The 23,022-nt window shown below is 41.4% G+C and overlaps 2 protein-coding genes across 2 annotated transcripts in view; one reads left to right on the forward strand and one right to left on the reverse strand.

Moving 5' to 3' along the window:
• Positions 1 to 1,092: 1,092 nt before the first annotated feature.
• TMEM41A (transmembrane protein 41A) lies at positions 1,093 to 12,997 on the reverse strand. The gene is made up of 5 exons (XM_060768037.2): positions 12,799 to 12,997; positions 6,736 to 6,889; positions 6,049 to 6,210; positions 5,013 to 5,151; positions 1,093 to 2,925 (listed from the first exon to the last, which is right to left on the reverse strand). Exons 1-5 carry the CDS (start codon positions 12,897 to 12,899, stop codon positions 2,702 to 2,704), a joined length of 780 nt encoding a protein of 259 aa, XP_060624020.2. The 5' UTR covers positions 12,900 to 12,997; the 3' UTR covers positions 1,093 to 2,701.
• A 1,462-nt stretch (positions 12,998 to 14,459) lies between these two features.
• Positions 14,460 to 23,022, forward strand: part of SENP2 (SUMO specific peptidase 2) — a 28,222-nt gene continuing 19,659 nt past the window's right edge. The window contains exons 1-4 of the mRNA XM_067465912.1: positions 14,460 to 14,588; positions 16,680 to 16,735; positions 17,231 to 17,340; positions 18,093 to 18,165. Coding sequence (XP_067322013.1) covers positions 14,494 to 14,588; positions 16,680 to 16,735; positions 17,231 to 17,340; positions 18,093 to 18,165 — 334 coding nt within the window. The 5' untranslated portion in view covers positions 14,460 to 14,493. The remainder of the gene's footprint in view (positions 14,589 to 16,679; positions 16,736 to 17,230; positions 17,341 to 18,092; positions 18,166 to 23,022) is intronic.

Genomic DNA, 23,022 nt, shown 5'->3' on the forward strand with positions numbered 1-23,022 from the left:
GTGGCCTTCAGACCTGCAGAATGTGCTGATATCAGATAAGTGTATAAGGTTGCTATTTTATTCATTAAGGGAATCTCTCCTGAACACACACAACCAGGGTCTCTTAATCTTATCTTGATTTGTTGTTAACTTCAAATGGTTTTTGAGGAGACCAAGTAAAAAGTATGTGGAAATACTGCTTAAAAATATTATCACTTCATCCTTCGTAACAGTACACTCATTTCACCATTTGTCCCTACTATTCTTCCTCTTATTTCTGCTTGATCCTCTCAGAATCTTAATTATAACCAGTTTTTTCTTGTCTTATATAGCCAGCTTTAATTTGTCTTTATTTAAATATGGCATACTAAAAAAGAGCCATTTAGTGTTTTAAAGGCAAAACTAGAATTCAGCTTTGGCACTGCTCTCAAAATATCACATGCTTACCCTACTTGAATTTAATCTCTACTGGTGGGAAGGCTCAGTGTTCAATAGCTCCTTTCTTTGGCAAAATTACAAACATGCCCTAGATACCTAAACCTATTTGGAAAGACTGATATGACTAGAAAGTATTAGGAATGCAAATAGCATAGCAAACTTGGCTTTTCAGACAGTATTAAAGAAATGTGACATTTTCTCTCTTCCTAAGTGTGCCTATTTTTTAAAAAAGTAACATCCTCAGTATAGCTTTTTTCAAATCATAGACCTATCTGTGAAGTTTTGGTCCCCTTAAGGGTGTACAGCAACATATGTTCAGTGTCATATTTCATCGGTTTTGTGGTTTCAGATGTGTTTATTACCAAGTTGTATCTGTTACCACCAAAGAATACAAGAAGCTGTTTTCACAAATCCTTAAAAAATATTGTTAAGTCAGCATCACTGTTTATAGAGTTTGTCACTTGAAAACATCTGAGATGGCTGGGGAAATACTCTGTTAATTTTTGCTGGGCAAAAAATCTACTGGAAACTGAGTAGAAGCAGAACTTCCTTTCTTCTCATTGTGTGTGTAGAGCTGAAAGAAGAGAACTATTTAAAGCATGTGCTTGGTATCATCCAGTTGAAAGGAAATACTGAACAATGTTCCCTATACACAAATAACACGTAGACCAAGGATTTACACTACTATTTATCTGATAAGAATATAGATTCCATATAAACACACAGTTGATAAAGGCACTTGATTAAGACATAGTTGCTGCTCAGATAAAATGAAGTCACATACACTTTTATCTTATTTCCAAATTGTCACAACATTTTTTCAAAAATACTTTGACAGAATATGGCAACTTTACAGAGACAGCAAATACCATTCCCAGAACACTGGCACTGTTTTGCATAAAACCATCATTTGGCTGGAGGCTGATGACACGAGGGCTGCCTTTCCCCATGGAGATGAATTGGTATGATTTTTTTTTACAGGAAACCTGAAATTTCCTGCTGCAGTTCCTGCTGGTTGGCTTATTTTGGGGTTGTGAGTTTGTATCACATCAGATATCTACAAATAGTAGTCTATCCTGACATTCCTACTAGGCCTCCACTTTTATTTGTGAATATTTTATTTTGTAAATCTGAAGGCTTTCAATGAGAATCTCTCACCTGCATTCTAAAATAGGTTTACTACTTCATTGAGGATTAAGACCTTGTGAAATAGCAAACTCAAAAACAGAGGGCTTAAAAAAATAGTGGCTGTTCACCACTGCTGACTACAAACAACATCATGAAGGCAGCAGGGGGATATAATGAAATAAACAATACGTTTGTTATGAACTTAAATTGATTCTGTACTCTGTAGAAGTGAAAGAAATGGTGATACCTTCATTCATAACTTCTTCCACCTTTGAAAGTGGATTGAGCCAATGAATTAGCAGCACAACTTTTTCAAGGAACACAAGAGGGAATGTGAATTACTCTTCTTCTCTATACAGTGTTGCATAAACAGAGAAACAGTTTTTATTATTATTTTTAAATAAAATAGGCTATTGAAACCCTAAATGTGTTGTGGGGCTGCAATTCCCATCAGATTTAGGCAGGACTGTCAGTAGGAAAGGGTCATGGGAATTGTACTCATCTAGAAGCTTATCACTTCATTATTTCTGCTTTAGAATGTTTTTTGCCCCCAGTACTAGAGGTTACCTGGTCTCGGATTAGAGGTTCTCCACATTTTTTGGCCTACAGCTCTTTATCCATGGCTAGCCCAGTGTAAACGGTTTTTTTTTTAAAGCTGAAAACACTCCCACGCAACTTCTCGAGAACCCACCACTCTGTTTTCCTCTTCAAACGGTAGCAGGAAGATAGCAGATACCCAATTGCCATTGTGAGAGGAAGTAGCCTGAAATTGGAGATATTGGGGTTACAGCAGAGGATGGGTGGGCAGTGGGAAATTGGTCTCTGCATTGCCCATCTCTGACTTCAAACCTCAGGGCTTGCAGTCTCTAATGGTTCGGTTATTGCAACATAACCACATTTACCATCTCCTTTGACAGTAGTATAGATACAGAGGTCACTGGAACAATCACAAGCACCTTTTAAAGATGAACCATGCAAGTCTCTGTTTGGTTTTGTTTTTTAAACAAACAAACAAACATTAAGAACAGACTGTTCTAGTCGTTGCTGAAAGGAGATATTCAAATAGTGTCCAAAGGATTCAGAAATCCAGTTGGAAATAAATTGCACTTCTCCCCATAAATAGGCTCCCACAATACCTGATTGCAACATAGCCTATTCAGCTTCTCTTCTTTCCATTGAGCAGATGCACATTTTGATTCCTCTTGTCCTCACTGAGGTGTTTCTGACCAAACTGCTTAATTAATGTCCCAGGAATTAATGCCACCATAGCTATTGCCAACATTTTGAATAGGGTACTCCATGAGAAAATGGCATCCAAGGAGGTTACTTGTGAAAGGATTGAGCCTGTCTGGACGCACACAAAGTTATATGGCAGAAGGCCTGCAGAAACATGAAGATCATTCTTGTATTAGGAAAAATTTTCACATTGCACAAATGCAACTTTGATCCCTGTTGCTAAGACCTATTAGTACAGAATTATTGCATAGCTGTGTATAGAACAAATCCTAATTGTCTTACGTGCTAATGCAGAGAAAAAATATCTGGCCATCAAGGAAGGAGCAAACAAAAGCACTCTCTAAGTTCAAAAGAAAAGGAGAAAAATATGTAGTTTGGATCAGGGAGGGAAGTGGATATTCTCCCATTACTCAAAGAAAGGCTGAAAAGTCTTAACTGAATAATTAGAAGTATGACTGGCTGTCAATAGCCCTCAGAAAAAGCTTACCCACTCACTCCATAAATAAGGTTTTTTAAAAAGTTTTTTTTTCAAATATACACACACATAGAACCATACAATCTTCGAAATTCAACAATCAAAATAGAAGTATTTTCCCCAATCCCACCACCTCCCCATTCCATCCCGAGAACCTCTACCCTTAGTTTCTGATTACATAATACATACAAAGGTATAGGAATACTATCGAATATTTATGCCTCAGTATGTTTGGGCGTATAATAATTTTCCCCTGGTTACCATCTTATACATAACCATCCGTCTAAGGATCTCAAAAGTATTCATTTTGTTTTCTTCATAATTCTATCCTGTTTTACATAATTTCCCCTCCTTCTCTCCCCCCCCCCCCCCCCGGGAACAGTTTACTAGTCTTGCTATACTTATTATACTTGTGTTCAAGCAAGAGAATAGTCTTATTTAATTCCTTATATCTATCTTTCCCCTTTATTCTGGAAATGAGACCCTTCCATCTTGCCTCCCAGGTCCTTCTGGTTTGGCCCGTCCAATAATAACTTTTCCTTTCACTAGGTAGTTGGCTAGATATTTATACCAAGTTTTTATATCCCATTTCTTATGGTCCTTCCAACCTAGCGCAATGGAGGCTTTAATTGCATCCATGTGTTTTATTATTTACTCCATAAATAAGTTTGATAATTTTCTTCCTTATAGATTGCTGTAAGGAAAACCAATGACCTCGTGGCATTGCCTTAAAGATTACAATCCATTTTCACATTTAAGGAGAGAATGCATCCCAGAAGACTCTTCCCTCTGGGATTCTACCTCTGTTCTCCCTTCCAAGACAGGATGGTGCCAAAGAGCCACTGCCATAGCATGGTGCTTCTTTTAGGTTCTGTCTGTCTGGACTATGGCAAGAGCTTTGTCTGTGAAGAGCCTACTGTAAAAGAAGCACCAATCTTCTGTTCTGCTGCCACCATTTTCCCACCCAGGCTTTCAAAAAACCTAAAAGTGGTGCTGTAGTGGAGAGAGTAAAGGGAGCAAGTACTTCTTTTCTAGGGTCTCCTGGGATGGAGCAAGCTCTTGCCGTTCATCATTTTATTCAAAGAATTGGGTGGTTCCTTTTTGATGGAAGTTAATACTGTACCTTAACACCTATTAAAAAGAAACTTCCCCTTCTCTGAATGGAATGGTGAAATGCCTTTTTAAATGTCTGGGAAGGAGAATGGTGGCAGTGGAGGTTTAGATGCAAGGAACTCTGTGCTGAGCCCCAAAGTTTTATCTTCAGCATATCCAGCAAATCTATAATTTTAGCTCCAAAACCTGGCTTTATCTTATAAAAGAGGCCAACATGTATATGAATATATATATAGTATATATATCAAACTATAGAATCACAGAATCAAAGAGTTGGAAGAGACCTCATGGGCCATCCAGTCCAACCCCCTGCCAAGAAGCAGGAATATTGCATTCAAATCACCCCTGACAAATGGCCATCCAGCCTCTGCTTAAAAGCTTCCAAAGAAGGAGCCTCCACCACACTCCGGGGCAGAGAGTTCCACTGCTGAACGGCTCTCACAGTCTCTCACTATGCTTTGCTTCGTAAGAAAAAAGGAAAAGATGCTCCCAAGCAGATTACAAATCACACTGCGGTTTCTATTATTTGGCCAAGAAAGTATTTTTGAGTGCACACATGTTGAAAAACAACAGATAAGCATCCACTGCCATAGAGAAGAGTGTATTAGCCTGTTGTACCAATATGAATACATAAATTTCTTACCTATGAAAACAGAAAGGAAGAATTGAGACACAGGGATGTTGAGGATTGGAGAAGTGAGATTCAGAAACCAATTTGGAGTCATGGGGAACACCCTCAGAAACAACAAGAAAAAGAACAAAGAATTTCTGTTCTCTTCCACCTGTCAAAAAGAAAAAAAATCTAGTCAAACTTTTTCTCACTACATAGGTTTTTAAAAACAATCATGTTTCTCCAAAGTTTGTAATGCAATGTAAAAGTGATAAATGATACTACCACTAATGATTTAGGCATCGGAATAAACTATGCCACGAATCCTACATTTGGTTCCACTGGTGGTACTATCTCCCTAGTCAAATTCCCCTCACAGAATACTCCTGTAAGTGGAAGGGAGAGTGAACTTTTGCCAACTTCCTTTCATCATTACAGTTCCTTATCTAATCCAAGAGGGATGTAAGAACTTAGTGAGGCTTCAGGGAAGGACCAGTTATACCTGTCTATCTCCTAATAGCAAGATCCTCTACTTACTTCTTTCTTGTGAACAGAACAAGGTCATCTATTGATGGGAATGTAGTTAGAACTGCAGGCCATATAATCTATCCACACCAATGCAGTAAAACAAGTAGATATTTAATAACTTGTTTACGAGTTAAAATCACTGCATTTGGTTTCAAATTGCAGGACTATAAAGGTAAAGGGTAAATGGGAGGTCTACCTTAAAAGTCTTGGAGTTATCATGACCCAATTTACTGGAACAAGTGTTTTAAATTATTTTACTCCAAATGTTCAAAAATAATCTCCGAGGGTTTGGAGGGCATTTGCACATTTGTGGAACCCCTCTGTATACTTCTGAACTCAAAATAAAAAAAAATGCTTAATTGCTGTCCAAGAGCAGCCCTAGTCTTCTGCAGTTGCCCATTCTGATCTACAGGGAAATATCAGGTTTTGAACTGAGGACCTTGTGTATATGCAGCTTGTGCCACAGTCCTTATCCACTACTTAGTCAAACAGTGTTTTAAACAAGTACCTACTGAAATATAATAGTGTTGTGGACTCTTACCTTTTTCTGAAGCATGGCAACTTTTTCAGGAAAGTAATAGACAACTATTTTTTTCCCAAATGCATTGGACAGTCCGTAGCAACACGTGGCACCCACAGAAGACAAGGCAGAACACAACAGGAGTCCCGTCCATGGTCCAAAGAGAGCCCCACCAAGGATGTTCTGTTAGAGCAAAACTAGATAGTGATCCAGTCCATAATAAACTGTGGGGAAAGCATGAAGGACTCTATGAACCAGAGGAACATGTAATATCTCTGCTAGTTCTTCCAGTCCAGCACTGTAACTAGGAAACCCATGAACTGGGCATATAAGCAAAACATCCCCACCACATTTAGGCAACTGAAATGTTTTTGATTAATATGTTGTCTCTAGGTTTGGTGGAAAACTCATACTGGAGATCCTAACGATTCTCAGAGATGTGTTTTCTCAGGTTAAAAAACTGGTTTTTTATTTGTTGTTTCCCCACTTTTATGGGGGTTCTGTGTCTCTAAGTGTAGTGAAAGTGAAGATCCTGCTATAAATAATAACAGTAACAATAATTGTGTATGTTTGGATATATAGGTGGTAAAAAGGTACAAGAAGTTAGAGGGGAGTCTTGCAAACACTATGAAAGTAAGGAAGAGAGGCAGGTTTTTAGCAACATGCTACGTAGGCAAATGCCCAGAGCATTACAGACTGTATACGTACCAGAAAGCTGGAGCCTGGTATGGCAAAGCACTGCTTGTATAGATAGGCACTGCAGAACAGCAGCAGCACATACGCATGGTGCTCTCTATTGTAGTACCGTAGAAACTCTGCAAGTTCTTGCAGTTCTTCTAGGTCTGAAGGGAACTTTAATGACCTGATAAACAAAGAAGATAATTACTTAAGACACAAATAATTCAGATGCTGCCAGTGATGGGCTTCGCGTTACAAGTAGGACATGGGTATTGAGACAAGAAAACGTACCTCATTACTTTGTAAATTTTATTGTAACATGGCTTTTCGTAGGACTATAAGCCAGTTTAGGTGCTGAACTTTTTTGTTACAAACGTAACGTGCCTAATCTTTTAAAATGTGGTGAAAGAGATTTGTCACATCAAATGTGTGCTTTCTTTTTTGTTCTTTTACAATCTGAAGATTTTTCTTTACAATTTTAAATTCAGACCAATCTGTGAATATCTATTAGTAAAATATCATAAGCACCAAGAGTAGGAACTAGCAACTTGTGCCCCTCCAGACATAATTGGACTGCATTGCCATATCGTTACTCGCCCGTGTTGCAACCTGATATTACCTGAAGAACCAGACATTACACATTCTTGAACTAAACATGGACATGGGAAGGAATTGCTGAGCAGAAAATAAGTCTACAATAGTGTTATCTACAGTTAAACTAGCTTGATGTGCAACACTTCAGTGTTATGCCCGCCAGGAAAAGACCACAAACCCACAGCTGGAAATGTCATAGAATCGTAGAGTTGGAAGAGACCTTATGGGCCATCCAGTCTAACTCCCTGCCAAGAAGCAGGAAAATTGCATTCAAAGTACCCCCGACAGATGGCCATCCAGCCTCTGTTCAAAAGCCTCCAAAGAAGGAGCATCCACCATACTCAGGGGCAGAGTGTTCCAATGCCAAACAGCTCTCACAGTCAGAAGGTTCTTCCTAATGTTCAGGTGGAATCTCCTTTCTTGTAGTTTGAAGCTATTTTTCCGCATCCTAGTCTCCAAGAAAGCAGAAAACAAGCTTGCTTTCTCCTCCCTATGACTTCCTCTCACATATTTATACATGGCTATCATGTCTCCTCTCAGCCTTCTCTTCTTCAGGCTAAACATGCCCAGCTCTTGAAGCTGCTCCTCACAGGGTTTGTTCTCCAGACCCTTGATCATTTTAGTTGCCTTACTCTGGACACATTCCAGCTTGTCAACATCTCCCTTCAACTGTGGTACCCAGAATTGGACACAATATTCCAGATGTGGTCTAACCAAGGCAGAATAGAGGGGTAGCATGACTTCCCTTGATTTAGACACTATACTCCTGTTGATGCAGGCCAAAATCCCATTGGCTTTTTTTTTTTACCACCGCATCACATTGTTGGCTCATGTTTAACTTGTTGTCCACAAGGACTCCCAAGATCTTTTTCACACATACTGCTCTTGAGCCACATGTCCCCCATTCTGTATCTTTGCATTTCATTTTTCCTGCCAAAGTGGAGTATCTTGCATTTGTCACTGTTGAACTTCATTTTGTTAGTTTTGGCCCATCTCTCTAATCTGTCTAATGTCTTGAGGAGAGACATTGAGTGAGCTCTTACTAGGAAGTTGGATTGCGCAATTACAAGTGTACTTTTTCAAGTAGTTGTTTTATAGTCGTACATATGAACTCTGCCCTTGTTCAAGAGACTATATCCTATATAGGCATGTATTAGTCTAGAAATATTAATAAAAAATAACACTTTTACCTCCAGGGAAAACTCTTCACATCCACTGGTTGTATTAAAATCCCTAATTTTGGCTCCAAAACCTGTCCTCAACTTATACATGGTAAGATATGGGACAGTGGGGAGGAAAAGACTACCATTGTTCCCTTTGTCCAAATTCCCCTCTTCCCATTTCATTGCTCTTTTGAACAAACGTGCCAATAATGTTGAATCCTTGTTCTTGACATAAGCTGTTATCCAACCCCAGTAATCCTTTCCCAAGATAAGAAAGTTCTGTTTTATTATAAGCAGTGAGATGCAAACTTCAAATATACTATCATTTAATTACCACATGCGAATGGAAAATGAGATAAGTAGCATTACACTTCATATATGAAGTTTGAACTCTTGACGTTGAAACTCCTTTAACACAAAGGCCAAACTTCTCATTGTTCAGCTTTGTTAGGAACAAATACGTTGCTCCTTCCTTTTAGCAAAAGTAGAAACTGTAGTTCAAGCTAAGAAAGATGTATAGCTTCACACCTTTACAGCAGTTCAAAAGTCTAAAAAGCATTATATAGTTGACATAGATCATGCAAATGAAATTGTAAATCATACCATCCAATCATGAAAAAGGAAGAGGGGCAAACCAAGGACAAGATGGATGGATGGTATCCTTGAAGTGACTGGCTTGACTTTAAAGGGACTGGGGGTGGCCATGGCCGATAGGGAGGTCTGGCGTGGGCTGGTCCATGAGGTCACGAAGAGTCGGAAGTGACTGAACGAATAAGCAACAAAAAAGTGTCTTTACTTTGCGGCTGAACATGAGCACTGAGGCTCCATCTACACTGCCACATAATGCAGTTTGAAACTGCATTATATGGTCAGTGTAGACTCATATAATGCTATTTAACTGCACTGAACTGCATTATATGAGTCTACACTGACCACATAATGCAGTTTCAAACTGCATTATATGAGTCTACACTGACCACATAATGCAGTTTCAAACTGCATTACATGATAGTAGGTGGAGCCCAAGTTAGACAGAAAATTAAGAAGCAAATTAGCAAAGCAAGAAAGGTGAAATTAATCAAAAATAGGTTAAGGTTAGATTTTATTCTACAGGAACTATTGCCTAGGCTGTATTTTTCATCTTGTAATGATCAGCTAGCTATGTGTGAAATCTATCAATTCCACCTGTTATTAGTTCCCCATGGACGTTTGAAATCATCAATAATTGATACACTTTTATCTTTCAAAAGTTTTTGCTTGAAAGACATGGTTATTTAAATTTAAAAAATACAGCCTTGATTACTACAAGGTACTTTCTGGGTCAGGAATTACGGGAATGAATTGCAGTTGATTCAAGTACCTGTGGGGAGTGATGGGATACAGCTTAACTTTGATTTTGTGCGAAAAGACAAGCCGGTGGTTTTACAAATCCTTAAAATTTAAAAGAATGGCTATTCAAATGCCTCCTAGACATATAACCTAAAGTCAAAAAGAAATGGGGAAAAACATCAGTGATATATTCCATAGTGAGATGACAGCTCTCTAAAACTGAAAGGTCAGCCTTGAGAATCATTCAACCAGTCTTCCATTAAGTCTAATGATGCTTCTACACTGTAAAATCAATGCAATTTGACAGTACTTTTACTACCATGGATCAATGCTTTGGAATTCTAGGAGTTATAATTTTACAAAGTCTTAGGCTTCTCTGCCAAAGAGTGCTGGTGCCTCACCAAACTATAGTTCCCAGGGTTCCATAGATTGGCAGTAAAAGTGGCATCAAACCATTAATTTTACAGTATAGATCAGGCATGGGCAAACTTGGGCCATCCAGATGTTTTAGATTTCAACTCCCACAATTCCCAATGTGGGAATTGAAGTCCAAAACACCTGGAGGGCCAAGTTTGCTCATGCCTGGTTTAGATGCACCCCAATAAAGCACTTAGAACCATACTTGAGTTGTATCTTACACAATGAGCCCCCGGTGGCACAGTGGGTTAAACCCTTGTGCTGGCAGGACTGAAGACCGACAAGTCGGAGGTTCGAATCCAGGGAGAGCGTGGATGAGCTCCCTCTGTCAGCTCCAGCTCCCATGCGGGGACATGAGAGAAACCGCCCACAAGGATGGTAAAACATCAAAACATCCAGGCGTCCCCTGGGCAACATCCTTGCATATAGCTAATTCTCTCACACCAGAAATCACTTGCAGTTTCTCAAGCTGCTCCTGACATGAAAAAAAAATCTTACAGAATAAATCAAACATGCTGAAACATTTTAGACTGAAATATTTAAGCTTGGAATGACATGTCACTCCACCTGCTGTCGGGGTCATATTGGAACAAATAGTGCTGATGTTTATTTAACTGGCAGAGCGAGTCACTGGGCTCCTGAGGCCACTTAATTCAGGATCCTTTCATGATTGCATTTCATAACAACTCCTGATGCCAAAACTCAGTTTGACTCCGCATGCAACAGCACATTTCCGCACTCAGGGCAGCATCAGATTTCGGCAGCGGTGTATTTTTAGGCTGACTCCCACAGTCGCGGGACCTTCAGAATTCAGGACACAAGGATCTGAACTGAATTGTAATGCAAGGGATGCATCTACATGGGAGAAGCAACACAGTTTGATAGCACTTTTAAGTGCCATGGATCAATGCTACTGAATTCTGGGAGCTGGAGTTTAACCAAGTCTATAGCCGACTGTAGATTTGCGTGAAACCCAATGGAACAGATCGACGACAAATCGGATAAAGGAATAGTCCACTGTGCCTATGAGTGTTGGTGCCGAGACATTAACCTTGGGGGCATCCAAGAATGAATGCAGTTTGACACCATTTTAACTGCCATAGCTGAATGTTAGGGATTCCTGGGAGATGGACTTTAATGAAGTCTATAGCCAACTATATATCTGCATGAAACCCAAAGGAACATTGGGTGCATCCACACTGTAGAATGAATGCAGTTTGACACCACTTTAACTGCCATGGCTCAATAGAATAATGGGAGATGGAGTTTAGCAACGTCTATAGCTGACTATATATTTGTGTGAAACCCAAACAAACAGATTGACGACAAATCAGATAAAGGAATAGCCAACTGCGTCTATGCCGTTGAGGCTGCGACATTAACCTTGGGTGCATCCACACTGTAGAATGAATGAAGTTTGACACCACTTTAACTGCCACGGCTCAATGCTATGGATTCCTGGGAGTTTAATGAAGTTTATTTATTTATCGACTATAGTTGTATAGTTGTATTTATCGACTATAGTTGTATACCACTTTTCTCAGCCCACGGGCGACTCAGTTTACAGAGGCATAATACAATGCCCAAACATCAGAAAACATTTAGAAACATTTAGAACATTAACATATTATATACAATCATAATAAGGTCAATAAAACATCAATCATAAATCATGACCTTCTGAATTCAGGACACGACGATCTGAACTGAATTGTGATGCAAGGGGTGCATCTACATGGGAGAAGCAACACAGTTTGATAGCACTTTTAAGTGCCATGACTCAATGCTACTGAATTCCAGGAGATGGAGTTTAACAAAGTCTATAGTCGACTGTAGATGTGCGTGAAACCCAATGGAGCAGATCAACGACAAATCGGATAAAGGAATAGCCAACTGTGCCTATGGGCGTTGATGCTGAGACATTAACCTTGGGTGCATCCACGCTGTAGAATGAATACAGTTTGACACCACTTTAACTGCCATGGCTCAATGCAATAGAATCATGGGAGTTGTGATTTCACAAGGTTTTCAGCCTTCTCTGCCAAAGAATGCTGGTGCCTTGGCAAACTACAACTCCCAGGATCCACAGCATTGGTAAAGTGGTGTCAAACTACATAGATTATATAGCAGGCATGGGCAAACTTGGGCCCTCCAGGTGTTTTGGACTTCAATTCCCACCATTCCTCGCAGCCTCAGGCCCCTTCCTTTTCCCCCTCAGCCACTTAAGCGGCTGAGGGGGAGAAGGAAGGGGCCTGAGGCTGCGAGGAATGGTGGGAATTGAAGTCCAAAACCCCTGGAGGGCCCAAGTTCACCCATGCCTGTTCTCCAGTGCCTGGAATATCATTATGCCAAGAGGTCACACTGTAGAACTGATGCAGTTCGACACCACTTTCCCAGCCCTTGCTCAAGGCTGTGGGATTGTGGGAGTTGCAGTTCCTTGCAGCACTCTTTGGCAGAGATGGCTACAAACCCTGTCAAAGTACAACATCTCCCATGGCTTCACGCCTTTGAGGTGGGATGGTGTCAAAGCTGCACTCAGTTCTCCAGGCTGAGAGAGCCGAAGGAGGAGGCGACAGCAGCAGCGACTCACCTGCTCCCCGCGCGGGGCTCTCCGGGGAGCCGCGACGACAACAGGGAAAGGCCGGCGGTGGCGGCTCCCAGGACTAGGAGGAACCCGACCAGCGGCTTCATGGCGGAGCACCAGCGATGAGTCCTGGGGAGGCACGAGAGGCGGAACTGAAAGCAGCGGGCAGAGGAGCCAGCGGAGCAGAAAAGGGCGGGCACTCCTGGCGCTCCAAGCCGCGCCCCGCCCCTCTCGTGAGTCTTAAAGGGCCAGAGACCCAGGATTTCCAGGATGAAACACCAATCCCTGAATTCTGTCGCACTGGCTTCTGGGAAATGAAGTCCAAAAAACCAAAAACAAACATAAGGTTGAACGGTGGCGCAGTGGGTTAAACCACTGAGCTGATGAACTTGCTAACTGAAAGGTCTTAGGTTCGAATCTGGGGAGCGGAATGAGCTCCCGCTGTCAGCCCCAGCTTCTGTCAATCTAGCAGTTCGAAAACATGCAAATATGAACAGATCTGGGTTGTTGTATGGCCATGTTCTAGAGGCATTCTCTCCTGACGTTTCGCCTGCATCTATGGCAAGCATCCTCAGAGGTAGTGAGGTCTATTGGAACTAGGAAAAATGCGTTTATATATCTGTGGAATGAACAGGGTAGGGCAAAGAACTCTTGTCTGTTGGAGCTAGGTGTGAATGTTTCAGCTGACCACCTTGATTAGCATTTGATGGCCTGGCAGTGCCTGGGGCAATCTTTTGTTGAGAGGTGATTAGATGTACCTGATTGTTTCCCCTCTGTTGTTTTGCTGTTGTAATTTTAGAGTTTGTTTAGAGTGAAACATGCAAATGTGAACAGATCTGGGTTGTTGTATGGCCATGTTCTAGAAGCATTCTCTCCTGACGTTTCGCCTGCATCTATGGCAAGCATCCTCAGAGGTAGTGAGGTCTATTGGAACTAGGAAAATTGGGTTTATATAACTGTGGAATGACCAGGGTGGGGCAAAGGACTCTTGTCTGCTGGAGCTAGGTGTGAATGTTTCAATTGACCACCTTGATTAGCATTTGATGGCCTGGCAGTGCCTGGGGAAATCTTTTGTTGAGAGGTGATTAGATGTGTCTGATTGTTTCCCCTCTATTAGGTCTAGTGGAACTAGGAAAAATGGGTTTATATATCTGTGGAATGACCAGGGTGAGACAAAGGACTCTTGTCTGCTGGAGCTAGGTGTGAATGTTTCAACTGACCACCTTGATTAGCATTTGATGGCCTGGCAGTTCCTGGGGCAATCTTTTGTTGCGAGGTGATTAGATGCGCCTGATTATTTCCCCTCTGTTGTTTTGCTGTTGTAATTTTAGAGGTTTTTTTAAAGAGTGAGTAGATCAATAGGTACCGCTACGGCGCGCCAGGCAGTCATGCCGGCCACATGACCTTGGAGGTGTCTACGGACAACACCGGCTCTTCGGCTTAGAAATAGAGATAAGCACCACTCCCCAGAATTCGGACAAAACTGGACTTAATGTCAAGAGGGAAACCTTTACCTGAATGCCACATACAGAATTGGAACGTATTTGAGGCGTGTGAGGGATTTGAGTTAAGGAAACTAAAGTATTTCCCTTTCACAGGTGTGCTTTTCTCTCCTTATTGAAAGCGTGGCTACGTCACTTCCTCAGCGCCCCGTCGCTGGCCAATGACGTGCTTCCGGCCCGGTCGCTGCGGCTGAGGCCTATGCAGCAATGGCTGCCCGAGGCTCTGCGCTGGTGGTTCTCCCCAAGGCCCACTTGCCGCCGGGAGGCGCCGCCTGCTCGGCCGAGGAAGAGACGGTACCTCCTCTTTGGGCGGAGCGGGCCTTCCAAGGGGTTTCGGAGGGGAGTTGCCCGGCCAAAGAAGAGCCTTCCCCGAAGGCCTCCCTCTCTCAGGCCCCTTCCACACAGCTGCATAGAACCCCATAGTATCTGCTTTGAAGTGGGGTATATGGCAGTGTGGACTCAGATAGCCCACTTCAAAGCAGATATTGTGGATGGTCTGCCTTGATATTCTGGGTTATGTGTTTGTGTGGAAGGGCCCTCGGACAGTTTGACCTCACCAACTACACCTGGCAGTTTGGTGCACTAACTACACCAGGTATGGGCAAACCTGGGCCCTCCAGGTGTTTTGGACTTCAACTCCCACCATTCCTCACAGCCTCAGGCCCCTTGCTTTTCCCCCTCAGCCGCTTAAGCGGCTGAGGGGGAAAAGGAAAGGGCCTGAGGCTCTGAGGAATGGTGGGAGTTGAAGTCCAAAACACCTGGAGAGCCCAAATTTGCCCATACCTGAACTACACTGTGGAAATAAGGCACTTTGACTTCACTCAATAATACAAAAACATGGGAGTTGTAGTTTGGTGAGGCGCCAATACTCTTTGGCAGAAAAGCCTAAAGACCTTGTAAAACTACCACATCTTCCATGATTCTGTAACATTAAACCAGGGGTCCTCACTTTTTAAACAGAGGGCCAGGTCACAGTCCCTCAAACTGTTGGAGGGCCGGATTATAATTTGAAAAAAACATGAATGAATTCCTATGCACACTGCACTAGGTGCAAAACCCACTTAATACAATAATTAAAATGAAAAACAATTCTAAAAATATAAACTTATTAGTATTTTAATGGGAAGTGTGGGCCTACTTTTGTTTGATGAGATAGGATTGTTGTTGTTGTGTGTGCTTTCAAGTCATTTCAGACTTATATTGACCCTGAGTAAGGGCCAAGTAAATGACCATGGAGGGCCGTATCCGCCCCCTGGGCCTTAGTTTGAGGACCTCTGCATTAAACCATGCAGTTAAAGTGGTGACAAACTGCATTCGTCCAACAGTATAGATCAGGCATGGTCAAACTTCAGCCCTCCCAGTGTTTTGGACTTCAATTCCCACACTTTCTAATAGCCAGTAGATAGTGGTTCCCAACCCATTTGGGGTCTCCAGGTAGCAGTGAGCTATGAAAAAATTAAGAAGGGAAATCCATAACCGTGTCCTGCACAGCGATTAGTTTGCATGTATTCTACAGTCAGATCTCAAGTTACAAACATGCAACTTATAAACGACTCATAGTTAAGAGTATAACTATGACAATAAATGACATAGTAAGAGTGAGGATGAGACAATAGGAGAGGAGAGAAATCTACCCCAGGAAGGGAAATTCACTCCTGAAAGAGTTATCATGGGGGAAAGGTGTCTCTACTGAAGCTTTCTCACCAATCCTTGTTTCCACAACAAGCTTTCTCCCCCCTCCCCCCCCCCCAAATTTTTTCAATTATCGCCAGGACGGAAAGTCCACAGACAGCAAAACAAACACTATAGGAGTGTTAACACTTCCCTATGCTATCCAAAGCTATATAATATATATCTGTGAATGGAGAAATATTTGGTTTGTGTTGGTTCTCATAATATATATCATTTCCTATACAGTATATGTAATGAAGCTGTGTCCCAGTATTGTTATTGTTTGAGACCATATGGACATGTAACTATGCAGCAATCTTGCAATATATGTGGTAGATTGGAATTTTTTTTGTTCATATCAAGAAAGTAGATTAATCAAGTAATACGAAAATACTGTTTTTTGATGTAATGAAGTCAAGAATAACTGCTGCAGGCATGCATCGTCTTAATGGTTACAATTAACAAATTCCACCTTTCTTATATGCTGCAGGTCAGTTGGGTAACCCATACATTGGTATTGAGTATTGTTATAAGGAAAACCTCCGGGTTAGCAGATGTGACCATCAAGTTTGTAGATATGTACAGTGACTGTTCGGTAGCTGTAAAATGGTGCCTGTTATGCCTGAGAGCATGGTGTTTTTGGAGATTGGTACTTCAAGCTGAGAAAGAAAGATTCCTTGTTTCTCAAATTAATTTGTCTTTTTCTCTTCACAGCATTCAGTCTAATCCAGAAGACTTTGAACATGAGCAAATAAAAAGGCAAAAACTTGGTAAATTACCCCTGTTCAATCACTTTTCATATGATTGTAAACCTTGAAAGAAAAGAGCAGAAAGAGCAAATGCTTGAAATAGATCATAACAATTACTAGTAGTAGCCTGTAATTATGTTTATATAGTGAATTGATGTTGTTTGAATAAGGCCCGGATTAAGAAGAGGAGAACATTGTAAAAATACATGTTTGAGAACTATTGACAGTAATTTGCTATATGTTTGTGACATAGAGATAGTAAAGAACATTGTACTGCCCTAAATGTTCTTGGAATCCATTTGTGTAATCCATTGACTCAATCCTCTAACATAGTCAAAATTACATGAATGTCAGAAAAAATCATAACCCAAAGAAGGACTTCCTGTGGGAGTTTTCCCTTGTGACAGTGATACTGTATTGTACTGTATGAGATTTAGGATGTGAGTTTTCCTTTGACTTCCGTACCAAATTTCCTAGATAAATGATGTGTCATTTAATGTTATTAACTCTTTCCAGGTATTTTTGGTATGTTGGCAAGGGGAATTGCCAATTTAATTACACTCCCGTCCCAGTTGGCATCCAAATATCTTCAGACAGAAGAACAGCATGCAGAAGCCAAAGATGAGGTTTGTTTGCTTTTTGAGATGATAGGATCTTCTTATTGAAGCCAAATTAAATGCATAGAACTATTGTTTTGGCAGAGAGTAGGATGGAACTGAGTATCTTACAGTTAGTAATTCCTATTGTAATCTAAAATACAGCTCTACTTTTTAAAACACACACACATTTTCAACTTTCTTACAAAATATATCAAGGGATAATTTTTCTTCTTTCATCAGACTGCCTTTCTTATGATTTCCATTTTGATGGCCAGACATATAGGTCTATGCTGTTGGAGGGAGCTGGTAAGACAGATGTCTGTACTCCCTCTTTAGCATTTCCTGTATGCATTAAGGGCATTTGAAGGGAGCTGCTGTTTACCTTTGCTGCTGTAGTTAGGCACACACAGCTACATTGGAATGTCTAGAGTGAAATCCTACTTACTCCATCTTCAGCTTCATTGTGTTGTTTACTGCCAACATGCTCTGCAGACTGACACAGAAATAATGGATTTCTCCAGCCCTCCAGAATATTCCCAATACTAATGCTGCCAAAAGCTGCTTTGAGTCCCCTTTGGGGAAATAAAGCGGGGTATAAATATTATAATAAAAACCTTTCAGCTAGTCATAAAACACTTTGTAAAATGGAGTTTCTTTATTGAAAGCTTTGTTAAATGAGGTATGCCTGTACTAAAACATCCACATTAGAGAAATTTTGTGGGTTATGTATATTTGGCATCAGAATAAAACTTACACAAACGTGTATTTTTTTCTTCAAGTTTTTTTCAAATGTTTCAAATGGTACTTTTTCTGACAAGCAAATGGAACCTACGACTGGGAAGCAAATGTTGGGTAAGTAATACATACAGTGACTATATTTCAGAACTAGTTGTTTTAGCATAACATCTTCAGTATTTTATAGAATAAAAGTATTCAAGACTACTGATTGTTATACCTTTTGTTGCAATACATCTTCCTGCATAGTTGTTATATATCATGCCTTTATTAAGACCAACCAGAATGGCAGGCCTTGAATGTTTTCAAGATTCTTCTTAGGTAAAACAAAAATTGGGGGCTAGTCAAATCAAAATGTGCTTTTTGGAATATTTTCCCCCAAATATTTTTAATCTGTGGGTGCAAAACCCTTGGATATTAAGTGGAGGTGGCTGTATTGCAATAAAGTGAAAATATATATAAAACATTTAAAAAAAAATCAACTTTAGTTTACCAGGGTAGGAAACTATTTTTCACATGGTTTTTTTGCCTCAAATTTGATGGGCAATCTTCTCTAGGCAAGATCATGGTAGAGGAATATACATTTATTTTGTAAGAATGGCTATAAACATGTTCCAAGGGATGTTCATTGTTGGAATTTTTTTTACATTTAAATTTTTTAAAAACAGTAATAATATATGCAATACAGTACTGTCTATAGAAAAATTCTACCCTGGATTACATAATTGCCTCACAGAATCCTTAAATCCATAAATGTATCATGATCCTGATGCAAGAGAATTTTTTTATGAAATAGTAATGAGTTCGAGAAGTACAAACCAAATATTGACATATATGCTTTCTGTTCATTTTTTAATCTCATGAGTAGGGGAAGTTTTTCTATTAAAGCAATACAGGTGGGTTTAGATCAATGGCCCACATTGTCTTTCTTATTCTTTCAGATTTCAAGAATTTAATACCTAGACATATATAATAAATCTCTGAGATTGAGAATGTATGGCATTCTGAGTCTTTCATCACAATTTCAAGTTTATCTAGGTCCCTTCTATATTGTCCTTATATCCCAAGACCCAATCCCATGTTATCTGCTTTAAACTGGATTATATGAGTCTCCACTGCAATGTAATCTGGGATAAAAAGATCATCTGGGATCAGATCCTGGGGTATAAGCTCAGTGTAAAAGGGGCTTTAGTGGCTTGATAGTTCCCATTTCAATAGCAGGATTAGAGACAAAATACTGGTAGATAATGTGATGAATTTGAAGCCAGGGAAATTTTAAGATTCCTGTTTAATTTACTATTTCTATTCTCATCTTCTCATCTCATCTTTGGTTTTTTTTCTGTTAGTCTGTAATAAAGACCCCTTTCTGGTTTGGCATATTTTCCAGCTCTGATTGGCGCTTCTGTTCCATTTTTCTCCAAACTTGTTTTGATAACACTTTAGGCTTTGCATTGCAGTTTGTTTAGATATGATCTCCAAAATCCTTCAGGCCTTCCAGAAACAGGTTTCTTTAATCTAAGATCGTGTGACATTGATTTATTATTTATCGTGTCATCAGCAACCATTGAATTACAATTCTAACAGAGCAAAACAAACACAGAGATTAAAAAGAAAAAGAAAAAAAAAACCACACAGATTTTGTAAATTTGGTATTTGGTTAAATGTCCTTTGACCAGTATCTGGCCACTTGGAGTGCCTCTGGGGTTGCCGCAAGAAGGTCCTCCATCGTGCATGTGGCAGGGCTCAGGGTGCATTGCAGCAGGTGGTCAGTGGTTTGTTCTTCTCCGCACTCGCATGCCGAGGATTCCACCCTGTAGCCCCATTTCTTAAGATTGGCTCTGCATCTCGTGGTGCCAGAGCGCAATCTGTTCAGCGCCTTCCAAGTCGCCCAGTCTTCTGAGTGCCCAGGGGGGAGTCTCTCATCTGGTATCACCCATGAATTGAGGTGCTGGGTTTGGGCGTGCCACTTTTGGACTCTCGCTTGCTGGGGTGTTCCAGCGAGTGTCTCTGTAGTTCTAAGAAAACTATGTCTTGATTTAAGTCGTTGACGTGCTGGCTGATACCCAAACAGGGGATGAGCTGGAGATGTCTCTGCCTTGGTCCTTTCACTATTGGCTGCTACTTCCCGGCGGATGTCAGGTGGTGCAATACCGGCTAGGCAGTGTAATTTCTCCAGTGGTGTGGGTCGCAGACACCCCGTGATAATGCGGCATGTCTCATTAAGAGCCACATCCACTGTTTTAGTGTGATGAGATGTGTTCCACACTGGGCATGCATACTCAGCAGCAGAGTAGCATAGCGCAAGGGCAGATGTCTTCACTGTGTCTGGTTGTGATCCCCAGGTTGTGCCAGTCAGCTTTCGTATGATGTTGTTTCTAGCGCCCACTTTTTGTTTGATGTTCAGGCAGTGCTTCTTGTAGGTCAGAGCACGGTCCAAAGTGACTCCCAGGTATTTGGGTGCGCTGCAATGCTCCAGTGGGATTCCTTCCCAGGTAATCCTCAGAGCTCGGGATGCTTGTCTGTTCTTAAGGTGAAAGGCGCATGTCTGTGTTTTAGATGGATTAGGGATCAGTTGGTTTTCCCTGTAATAGGCAGTAAGAGCACCTAGAGCTTCGGAGAGCTTCTGTTCTACCATCTCAAAGCTCCCTGCTTGAGCAGTAATGGCACGATCGTCAGCATAGATGAAACTCTCTGTCCCTTCTGGCAGTGGCTGGTCATTTGTGTAGATGTTGAACATGGATGGAGCAAGCACGCTCCCCTGAGGCAGGCCGTTCTTCTGTTTCCGCCATCTGCTTCTCTGGCCCTGGGACTCAACAAAAAAGCTCCTGTTTTGTAGCAGGTTTCCTATGAGGCGGGTGAGGTGGTAGTCCTTTGTGATATTATACATTTTTCTTAGGAGGAGGCGGTGGTTCACAGTATCATAGGCTGCTGACAAGTCTATGAAGACAGCTCCTGTGATCTGCTGCCTTTCAAAGCCATCTTCTATGTGCTGGGTCAGGTTCAGCACTTGCGATGTGCAGCTTTTGCCTTTTCTGAAGCCAGCTTGCTGTGGGATCAGACAGGGGTCTATATTTTCCATAATTCTATGCAAAATAAGTCTCTCCAGAACTTTGTAGAGGTGGCACAACAGGGAGATTGGTCTGTAGCTTTTTGGGTCATTACGGTCTTTGCCTGGCTTCAAGATGGCGATGACTCTTGCTTTCCTCCAGATTTTGGGGATCTGACAGGATGCAGTGCAGTTGTTCATCAGCTCCAGCAGCCAGCGCCTTGCTTTTGGACCAAAGTTCTTGATTTGTTCCATCCGTAGATCATCCAAGCCAGCTGCTTTGCCATTCTTACATTTGTTGAGAGCCATGTCCAATTCAGTAGATGTAAAGGGTTCATGGAGGTTGTTGTTCTCAATCTCTGGTTGTCTGGCTATTGGTTTCTTTCCTACTTTGGTGGCAAGGTTGGGTTTCCCATTCTTCAAGAGTTGGTGTGCTATCTGATCTGCCTTTATGTTGGCATGGGTATTAGTTTGTGAGGGATCATTGCTCAGCCGTCTCAGCAGCCTCCACGCCTTCTGGCTGCTCCTGCCCATGTCGACCTCTGTGATCAACTTGATCCACTGTTCTTTCTTGGCTTCAGAGATGGAGGACTCAATGCTCTGCGCTGCCTGAAGAGTCTGCTCACTGAATGGGTCTTCGTTGTAGAGCCTGTAATAGTTTTCCAACAAGGCAGCTGTTTCAGGAGTAATGCCCTGGAGGTAGTGGGTTCTGCAGCCTCTCGGTATGGAGGCCCGTGAGCAGGTTTTCACTATTTCAATAAAATGTTCGTATTCCTCAGGGACTGGCGCGACCGATGTGATCATGTCGTCTAACATGTCTGAGAATTTAGTCCAATCTGCCTTTCTGAAGTTGTATCTTCGTTTAAATCGAACTTCCTGAGGCCTTATTGTTGGGAACAGTTGGCATATTATTGGTCGGTGCTGTGTGTTTGGGATTGGTGGTCCCACTGATTTGGTGCATTGCTGTACGATGCTGTCGCTCACAAATAAGAGGTCTGGGTTATAACCTCGGTGCCATCTCCCGCTGTTGTAGGATGGTGGGAGCTTGCTATCATGGATGAGTGATAGTTTGTGCAGTTCAGACCAGGACAGGACAGCCTCTCCATTTCTGTCCTCTTGGGCATAGCCCCATACATGGCTATGGCTGTTGAAGTCACCAATTACTACCGCCCTTTGGTGCCTGTCAAAGTTCTCGGGGGAGGAGAAGCAGAAATCTTCATTTGGGGGCTTGTACACAGAGGTGATGGTGATGTTATTAAGCTCTACTGTTATAACCTCGATATTGTTTTCTTCAGTGTTGTGGGCACTGCTGACTTGGAGGCCTGGTTTGACAAAGACAGCACTTCCATACTGCACATGTGGTCTTTCCGCTACTAGGATCATTCCTGGAACTTTGGGTCGTTTCTGTCGTTCATCCCTGTGTGTTTCTTGGACACACAGCACGTCACATTTCTTATCTCGGCACAGTTCATAGAGCAGTTGTTCTTTGGCAGCTGACATGCCTTCGATGTTGATTGCGATTATTGTCATGGTTGGTCCTGAAAAGGACCGTTGGTTGTTTTGCTTCCTTGTTTGCATGCTTCAAGTTGTCTCCGGTGTGACATTGATGAACTCTGTCCAAGTCTTTATCTAACTGCTGAAGGCGGTAGGTTGCACCAGACCTTATTTAGGCTTACCATAACTGAAGGGATGTCTACTTATGCAACCTACAGGTACTAGACTCCAAGGTGACATAGAATTGAAATTGAGATAAGCAAAATAGTCTTTGTAAGAATGTTGAAGATGAAATTTTAAGTGGAGCACTAAGTGAAAAAATATACTGAAAGGTATTGCATAGTTGCAACTTTCTTAAGGATGAGTGCATCTACTTTTATTTTTGTATCTTCATATGTGGTATTCATAATTATTTGACTTTGTAAGTATTCTTA

This window comes from Anolis sagrei, chromosome 3 (assembly GCF_037176765.1).
Source record: "Anolis sagrei isolate rAnoSag1 chromosome 3, rAnoSag1.mat, whole genome shotgun sequence".
NCBI classification, from domain to species: Eukaryota; Metazoa; Chordata; class Lepidosauria; order Squamata; family Dactyloidae; genus Anolis; species Anolis sagrei.

What these genes read in the sequence shown, in the direction of transcription:
- TMEM41A (XM_060768037.2), bottom strand. Translation starts at nt 12,899, where the DNA reads ATGAAGCCGCTGGTCGGGTTCCTCCTAGTCCTGGGAGCCGCCACCGCC. An exon ending in TACCAGGCTCCAGCTTTCTG is followed by an intron (nt 6,211 to 6,735) that starts GTACGTATACAG and finishes TTGCTCTAACAG; the next exon opens with AACATCCTTGGTGGGGCTCT. An exon ending in CTTCCTTTCTGTTTTCATAG is followed by an intron (nt 2,926 to 5,012) that starts GTAAGAAATTTA and finishes ATGTTTCTGCAG; the next exon opens with GCCTTCTGCCATATAACTTT.